Source organism: Calliphora vicina, chromosome 2 (genome assembly GCF_958450345.1).
Source record: "Calliphora vicina chromosome 2, idCalVici1.1, whole genome shotgun sequence".
In the NCBI taxonomy this organism is placed as follows: Eukaryota; Metazoa; Arthropoda; class Insecta; order Diptera; family Calliphoridae; genus Calliphora; species Calliphora vicina.
The window spans coordinates 140,977,852-140,987,551 of NC_088781.1; the positions used below are offsets into that span (position 1 = coordinate 140,977,852).

Consider the following 9,700-nt stretch of genomic DNA (forward strand, 5'->3'; position numbering starts at 1 on the left):
GCTGACTAGATAACAGGTATCTAGTGCTATAAACATATAGCCCCTTAATCCTTAAATAGTGCTAAATAGTAAGATTCGATGTTTTGCTTAGTTTAGCCCTAAAATATTGGTAAAATAATTGGAAAAAAAAAAAAATTTTACTTTTTTAAAGAACAATCTTAAAAATTCACCAATCCATTACCTTTTCATAGTATCACTGTAATTTCAACTAGATTACAAGTATCTAGTGATATTTCCTTATAGTCCCTCACTAAATAAAGGTAATAAACAACAAAGTAAATTAAATACTATAATTATATACCCCTAACTCTGAATAAGTACTATAGCTAAACTCTAAAATTCACTATATTCCCTTGTATATCCTTAAGACCTTAGCTACAGAACAGCGTACTTTTTTATCCATAACAAATTTCTAAGATAAACATTTATTTGTTCCCATTCATGACATCTACATCTGGTAGCATGACTTCCACATCTCACAAAACGACATCCGAATCTCGTAGCGAAGCAAATTCTTCTCCTAAAGAGAGGTTTGTATTTGATTGCGACCATTTACTTCAGTTTTGTAATAAATTCAATAGAACACCTGTAGAAGAACAGAGTGAATCAGTTTTAGAAGTCAAGCTCAAAGATTTAGAATCGAGATGGGCTAAAGTGGATTCTTCGTATGAAAGAGTTATGTTAGCTCATGATGATGTAGCCAAACCCGAATTTAAGGATGCATCCAAAAAAAATTTCGATGCGTGTGTAGATGCATATTACCTTTGTATTTCTCAAATCCTCGACTTAATGAAGGCAGTCCATAGTGATACTTCTAATGTTCCAGGATTTGAAGCAACAGCCCGTTACTCACTACCACAACAAGCTCTAACACAAAATTTTGTCTCCGGTAATGCCAGTAATTGTATCAAACTCCCTCCATGTGATACAGAGGTATTCAAAGGCAGTTATGAACAATGGCCCTCATTTAGAGACATGTTTACTGCCGTTTACATAAACCACTCAAAACTTTCTCCCGTCACAAAATTATATCACCTCCGAAACAAAACAAGAGGTGAAGCAGGAGACATTGTGAAACGGTACCCATTAGCTCATGAAAATTTTGATCTCGCTTGGAATGCACTGAAATCTCGTTATGAAAATAAACGAGTTCTGGTTGACAACCAAATTAAAATTCTCTTCAATATACCTCCAGCTATTCATGAAGATAGCGAATCAATTAGAAGAATACAATCTTCGGTTAGTGACTCCCTCGCAACTCTTAAAACTCTCGGTGTAGCAGTAGAGAGCTGGGACCCTATTCTAATCCGCTTAATTTCAACAAAACTGCCAGATTTCACTCTTTCTCTTTGGGAACAATCGTTAAGTTCTCCCCGTGAACTCCCAAAGTGGTCTCAAATGTCTCAATTTCTCATTGATAGATATGAGGCAGTAGAACGTCTGACAAGTATTAGAACTTCTAAGGACTGCTTTAGTATTACAAATGGTTCCCAAAATAACATTCAGACTTATACCTCTCAAGAACATCTTAGCGAAATTCTTTGTAAGCTCTGCGATGAAAATCATTCCTTAAGAACTTGTCCCAAATTTAGAACCTTTACGGTTCAACAAAGAGTTGATTATGTCTTCAAAAACAAGTTTTGCAATAATTGCTTAGCCTCGTCTCATTTAAAAGCAAATTGTAAAAGCAAACATACTTGTCTCTATTGTAAGAAAACACACCACACTTTGTTACATATGACAAAAAGATCTCAAAATTTAACCCCAAAAACCGAAAGTTATCAACAAAAAGACAGCTCGTTGAATAAAAATAACAATGCTCAAAGTACCTCCTCTAACACTACTCAAATTATGCAACAGAATACGCAAATTGAGCTCCCTCACACATCTACTCAAATTCAAGCTAATTGCTCTACTAGTAATGAAAATATTCTTTTACGTACTGCATTAATGCAGATAGAATTCCGAGGTGAGCTCTTTACAATAAGAGCCTTAATCGATCCCGGCTCTCAACGAACATTTTTAACCGAAAGGATAAGAAGTCGGCTTCAACTTCCATTTAAGAAATCGCACTTTGAAATTGTTGGTATTGGCGGACAAAAACAAGCTGCTAGCAAAGAGTGCGAGTTGGTATTATATGCTAAAAGATACAACTTGAAAATCCCCATTAAGGCAATTGTGTTACCTAAAGTAACAAAACATCTCCCATCATGTACGTTTGAAGCCCCTAAATCACCCGAACTAAAAGAGTTAGATTTAGCAGATCCAACTTTTAACAAATCATCCCAAATCGATCTCATTCTGGGCAATGATTATGAACGTTTTATAAATATTGAGGGCATGAAGAAAAATATTTGTGGCCAAACCTCGGCCTATAACACAGTTTTTGGGTGGGTACTTAGTGGTCCCATGAAAACAGAAACTATTCAAGCTTTTTCAACCTCAGTCTTCACTTCTGAGACTTCAGAACTCAACTCTATCCTAAAAAAGTTTTGGGAGCAAGAAGAAATTCCCTCAGCTAATCCAATCTCAGAGGAAGATGAAATCTGTGAGAAACTCTATTGCGAAACAACAACACGAAACGAAAACGGCAGATATGTAGTTAGGTTGCCTTTTAAGAAAGAATATCCCGAAAAGCTCTTTCTTGGTTCTTCACGGTTTGTAGCATTAGCCCAATATTCCAGAATGGAAAAAACTCTTTCAAAAGATCCCGAGCTACAAATCCAATATAAGGCGGTCTTAAGCGAATATCTGACTCTTGATCACATGGAGGAAACTTCATCTCAAGAAATCATTTCACAAAGTAAATACAGCTCATTCTATCTACCTCATCATGCGATTGTTCGCCCAGAACACAAAACCACAAAAGTGAGAGTTGTATTTAATGCCTCGAGAAAAACAAAATCTCAGTGCTCTCTCAATGATGTACTTTACACAGGTCCCATATTACAAAATTCTTTAATTACTATAATTCTGAATTGGAGAAAATATAAATACGTATTCAATGGTGATATACAAAAGATGTATCGCCAGATTCTAATACATCCCGATGATAGACCCTTTCAGAAAATTATTTTCCAACCACAACAAGACGGTCCCATTAAAGATTTTCAGTTAAAAACTGTTACTTTCGGAGTAAATTGCGCCCCTTATCTCGCAATTCGCACGCTTAATCAGCTAGCATCCGATTCTGAATCCCAATATCCGAAAGCATCATCTATTTTGCGATCAGAAACATACGTTGATGATATTCTCTCCGGAGGTTTCTCTATAGAGGAGACTCTATCGGCTCAAACTGAACTCATTAACGCATTAAAATCAGCTGGATTACCCTTAAAGAAAATCACTGCTAATGATTCTCAATTACTCACTCATTTACCAAAAGAAGATCTATATGATTTAGATTTTCTTCGTTTTCACGAATCAAGCTCAACCAAAACTCTTGGTATAAAGTGGAACGCACTTACAGATACATTCAGTTATTCTTTTTCTCCATTCGATCAATCTACAAGCATCACTAAGCGCCAAATTTTATCCTCAGTTGCCAAACTTTTCGATCCTGCTGGATGGCTATCTCCCATAGTCATCAGAGCAAAAATACTAATGCAACAGCTATGGTTAGAAGGTTTGGATTGGGATGAAGAAGTTTCACCAGAATCTCTTCAAAATTGGAACAGCCTCGTTCAAGATATTGCAAAGATAGAATCAATCTCCATTCCTCGTTGGCTACAATACACGCCATCAGATTCAGTTCAAATACATGGGTTCTCAGATGCTTCCAAAGCCGCATATTGTGCTACCGTCTACATTCGCTGTCAGACTGAGACACACAATACCTTCTCAAACTTATTAACTGCGAAAAGCAAAGTATCTCCAATACAAACTATTTGTCTCCCACGTTTAGAACTCAACGGTGCAGTTTTATTGGCAAATCTAGTGCGCTATGTTACGTCATCATTGAATTTTAACAATACAGAAATATATCTCTGGACTGATTCGTCTATAGTCCTAGGTTGGCTCTCCAAACCCCCTTCAACATGGGAAACTTATGTTGCGAATCGCATTTCTCAAATTCATAGTCTCGTTCCAAATGCAACATGGCGTCATGTGTCCACCCACGATAATCCAGCAGATCTTGGAACCCGTGGCTGTAGGCCTCAAGATCTTACGCATAATACCCTTTGGTGGCACGGACCATCATGGTTGCATAAACCCTCGTCAAAATGGCCAAAGCGTAACCCACTCAAAATAGTCGAAAAAACTAATGAAACACAAACTTTGCTCACAGAAGTTCAAGAAGATGATATTCTTAATAGATTTTCCTCGTACCACAAAGCTTTACGTGTGATAAGTTACGTTTTTCGATTCTTTAATAAATGCATAAAGAAAATAAGGCCAAATATATCTCATATATCTCAAAATGAACTAACTTATGACGAACTAAAATTTGTAAAATCTAGACTTCTCATTCGGTCTCAGAAAACATACTATTATGAAGAATATCAGTGTGTGTCTAGATCTCAAACCATAAGTAATAAAAGTTCCTTAAAACCACTTAACCCATTTCTTGACTCAAACTCAATCCTTCGGGTCAATGGCAGACTAGCTCGTTCGTCTCTACCATACAATGAGCGTTACCCCATAATCCTGCCAAGCAATTCCAGATTTTGCCATCTCTATCTCACTCACTTGCACAATTTTCTAGCTCATGCTGAATGTAGTCAAATGTGTCGAATGGTTCAGACCGAATTTTATATTTTCAGGCTCAAACCCCGAGTGAAGAAAATAATTCGACACTGTAAAACTTGCATTATTCACAAACAGCAGCCATGTTCGCAAATAATGGCTCCATTACCCCCAGAAAGATGCAATCTGTCACCTCCATTTCAGATCACTGGTATTGACTTCGCTGGCCCGTTTGAGATCAAAACTTCACTCTTACGAAAGTCTGCACTTGTAAAAGGCTATGTATCTGTTTTCGTTTGCTTTAGCACAAAAGCACTTCACTTGGAACCATGCTCAGACTTGTCGACCGCTGCATTTCAGGCCGCATTCTCTCGCTTCATCGGGAGGCGGGGGCTCCCCCAAAGGGTAGTATCTGACAATGGAAGGAACTTTTTAGGTGCAAGTAGATTACTCCAACGCGAATTTAGTATATTTGTAAAAAATGCAGCCCAAGATATATCCCAAAAGTACATTACACATGGCTTCGAGTGGAAATTTATACCACCACACGCTCCCCACATGGGCGGCTTATGGGAAGCCGCTGTTAAAAGTTTTAAGTTCCATCTGAAACGAGTCACTGGAGCCCAAAGGTTCACTTTTGAAGAATTCTCCACAATTCTAGCTCGTATTGAAGGTATTCTCAACTCTCGCCCAATATCTGCATTATCAGAGGATCCTTCAGATTTAACCGCTTTAACTCCCGGTCATTTTTTAAGAGGTGCGCCTCTGATTGCTTTTCCAGAACAAGACATTCAGAATATTTCTCTTATAAATAGATGGGAAAAGCTCAAGGTAATCCACCATCAATTCTCGATCAGATGGAAAGAAGACTACTTAAAATCGTTACACAAACGATATAAATGGAAGAACTCAGTTCCAAATATACAAATCGGAGATCTTGTAGTTGTGATGGATGATTTGCAACCACCTTACGAATGGCGATTAGGTAGGATTGTAAAGACTTATCCCGGCTCAGATGAAAACGTGCGTACCGCTGACGTACGCATTGCCACAGGAATCATTACTAGACCAATAGTAAAATTGTGTCACCTTCCTTTTATGATTGATGAAAATTCTAATTAACTAATTTTAAATCCACTATAACTCTGTTATATAAATGTCAAATCCTACAATACACACATACTCTAGTTTCCATAAGACATTCATTAATACTTTAACTCATTTTTATTCGTATCTCATATTCATACTTGCTTCAATATTCTCCAATTTTAGTAGCTACATATTAATATAATACGCCTGTTTCTTTTCTCTAGCTCAAGAACCAACCGAAGACTAACCGCGACTCGACCGAGTCCTCGCTTAAGCTCTCGCCTAAGGTCACGCAGAAGCTCGAGTCAATCTAGACAACCCCAAAATCGTAACAACACTCGACGTATCATTCACCGCGATCCGGACGTGTATAAGTGTGTGCTTTGTACAAGCTTTCACGCTCTGAGGTTTTGCCGCAAATTTTTGAAGATGTCAGTCGAAATGAGAGAAGAAATGGTCGAGAGCAACCACTATTGCATAAACTGTTTGGCCAGAAGTCACGATCTGAGATCATGCACATCAATGGATACCTGCAAAAAGTGCGATAGGTATCACCACACCCTTTTACATCCAACACCACAACGCTCTAGACAGCACCGAAGTACTGTCACCAATCAACAACATCAACAGCAACCACAAATACGTCAGCAGCAACTACCATCACATCAACAGCCGAATCAACAACCATTACCACCAACCCCTGATGCCAAGCTACTTGCAGAAGCAATCAAATCGTTAGCCCAAGTATTGTGTGCCACAGATAATAAGACGCCATCTGTTGCCTAAAGCTGAGGCTGGCGCCATGTCCAAATTCAATTTGGACACTTAATTAAAAATTTAAATCTTTTTTTTAACAAGCAAATTCAAAAATAACAAAACAAAAATTTTATATATTTCTAATTATTATTGTACGCTAGCAACCCTTATAAAATTAGTTTTAAGTGGAATAGAATCTATTACAAAACACATTATATTTGGAAATAAGTTGCTACTACTGAAAATAATAGCAAAATATCTTCGGTTTTAGCAAAAACCGAAGTTTCTTGAATTGAAATTGTCCCTAAACTTTTACTTACCTTAGAACTATCATACCTTGAAGTACTCATTATATTGAATTTATACTCCTATACTAAATTGAATTGATACTCCTTATACTTACCTAAAGTGAAATTATATTCATTATATCTACTTACCTACATTGAATTTATAATAAAATTGGTTAAAAAGAAAATCATTATTTTATTCTTGGCGATTAAAACCAGAGGTGAGAATTCAAACTCTATCCCACTAAATATAAATAGAAGAAGAAATTAATCTCTTTTCTTTCTTTTATTTTCCCTATAATTGTAATTACTCAATTTATGAGTAATTATAATTGATATCTCCTTCATAGATTCTCCCCGCATCCCTCTGCGCTATAAAATCTACGAGGAGATTTTAATAATAATACACACATTATTACAATTAGTGATTTTAGATTTTTCATATAAAAATCGATATTTAGTGTGAAATGAAAATCGATATTTAGTGGGAAATATGAATGATCACAGATTATTGTCCTTTTTCATTTAGGACCTCTTATTAACGATATATGAATGATTTTAGATTTTTCATATCAAAATCGGTATTTAGTGGGTAATATGAATGATCACAGATTATTGTGCTTTTTCATTTAGGACCTCTTATTAACGATATATGAGCGATTTTAGATTTTTCATATAAAAATCGGTATTTAGTGGGTAATATGAATGATCACAGATTACTGTCCTTTTTCATTTAGGACCTCTTACTAACGATATATGAGTGATTTTAGATTTTTCATATAAAAATCGATATTTAGTGGGAAATATGAATGATCACAGTTTATTGTACTTTTTCATTTAGGACCTCTTATTAACGATATATGATTGATTTTAGATTTTCATATAAAAATCGATATTTGGTGGGAAATATGAATGATCACAGATTATTGTCCTTTTTCCTTTAGTACGTCTTATTAACGATATATGAGTGATTTTTCACATAAAAACCGATATTTGATGGGAAATAAGAGTGATAACAGATTATTGCCCTTTTTCATTTAGGACCTCTTATTAACGATATATGAGTGATTTTAGATTTTTCATATAAGAATCGATATTTGGTGGGAAATAAGAGTGATCACAGATTATTGTTCTTTTTCCTCTAGGACCTCTTATTAACGATCTATTAGTGGTTTTTGATTTTTCGTATAAAAATTTATATTTGATGGGAAATATGAGTGATCACAGATTATTGTCCTTTTTCCTGTAATATCTCTTTTTAAAGATCTATGAGTGGTTTTAGATTTTCATATGAAAATTGATATTTTTTGGGAAATGAGAGTGATCACAGATTATTTTCTTTTTTTTTCCTCTAGAACCTCTTATTAATTATCTGTGACTAATTTTTGATTTTTTTAAATTGTATTTTTATTTGTATAAAAAGGTTTAAATCGATGGAAGTGCATAATTTTGAGAGTTAGTGGCCTAAGTTTTTCTTAAATTGTGTAGCTTATATATCATTCTTAAGGTGAACATGATTTTATGTATAAAGAAAATTCATTGAATACTAATGGATTTTTGAATGCTCCTCATATGGTTATTCAAGAAATTACATGTGGAACATGTACCGTTAAAATAAACTACATGCGCTAGTATGTAGGCAACAACTAAATTGAAAATAAAGTGCGAAAATGTGCAAATTAGATTGTGGCCTAGTGATGTTTCAGTTACAGGGAAACATCATACAGACATGTAGGTAATTTCCTTATTTTAGAAACTTTTAAGAATTCATTTAATTTTCTGGGCCGCTATAAATTATATTCCAAAATATCTCATTACTTTTGTCAACATTGTTTTGTAAAATGCTGTATTTGATGTAACAATTTACTTGTTAAGCAAGTAAATTTACTCATTTACTTTTACTCGTTTACTAACTTATGAATTCATTACACTTGAAATATATGGAAGTATTCTGTTTCTTCTTTTGACAAGAGTATATACGAGTTTAAATTGAAAAGTAGTTTCAAAGTAGAGTGAAACATTTTGAGTATATGTATATAAACAGCTTGTCTTTATCAAGTCTATAAAATTTAGAAGCTAATTTCGGCTTACCAAAATCATTGACGATTACTATATATTCTAAAAACTTTAAATTTAACGGACTTCTAACACTGCTCTTCTAAAAGTATGTGCCTGTCTGTATAAATTAGTTAAGTGTCAGAATACTTATTGGTGTGAGAGTGTTTAAGTGTGGCTGGTTGAGTGAGTCATAAACGAATTGTGGTACATATTTGCTTTTAGAACATTTACCACACAGTTTTCCTTTTCCAGCTTTGTATGCTACATATATTTAATTTTTGTTGATTTACTTTGTTAATTAATATTTTTCGTTGTCTTCAAAAGTCATTAATTCTGGTATATGTTTTAGCTACATTTTCTAAATAATACGGTTAATATCTTAAGGATTTTATAATCATTCCAAATAGAAAAATTATATATCTTTAAATTTTTGTCCAAAGACTGATTTTTAAATTCAATTTTTCTTCCGGCATTTACGATGGCGAACGCTACACACTTTGAAAATTAAAATAAAACATTTAGTATGATTATTAGATGCAGTAATGTTTATTAGTTAAAACCACAAAATTACAGAACGCGACATTTTAACATGAACGCGACATTTAACATGCGAACAATAAATATTAAAGAGAAAATGTTATTAAAAGCAGCTAAGAATAAGATGAAATATATTTTCAGGCCAACTTCTTATGCAACAACTAACATAACTGCATATACAATTGGTCGATTCACAAGGTATCCTATCATGCCATTTTGTCATAACGTTCTAATATTTCAATACTCTGCGGCTCGGCATAACCGACTTTTAGGCGCAGGTATCTGCT

The 9,700-nt window shown here is 34.6% G+C and overlaps 1 protein-coding gene across 1 annotated transcript; it reads left to right on the forward strand.

Moving 5' to 3' along the window:
• Positions 1-441: 441 nt before the first annotated feature.
• Positions 442-6,089, forward strand: LOC135950909 (uncharacterized). The gene is made up of 3 exons (XM_065500433.1): positions 442-4,150; positions 5,174-5,760; positions 6,000-6,089. Exons 1-3 carry the CDS (start codon positions 442-444, stop codon positions 6,087-6,089), a joined length of 4,386 nt encoding a protein of 1,461 aa, XP_065356505.1.
• The last annotated feature ends 3,611 nt before the right edge of the window (positions 6,090-9,700 follow it).

What these genes read in the sequence shown, in the direction of transcription:
- LOC135950909 (XM_065500433.1), top strand. Translation starts at nt 442, where the DNA reads ATGACATCTACATCTGGTAGCATGACTTCCACATCTCACAAAACGACA. An exon ending in AGATCTTGGAACCCGTGGCT is followed by an intron (nt 4,151 to 5,173) that starts GTAGGCCTCAAG and finishes TAAAAAATGCAG; the next exon opens with CCCAAGATATATCCCAAAAG. An exon ending in GAATCATTACTAGACCAATA is followed by an intron (nt 5,761 to 5,999) that starts GTAAAATTGTGT and finishes TCTTTTCTCTAG; the next exon opens with CTCAAGAACCAACCGAAGAC.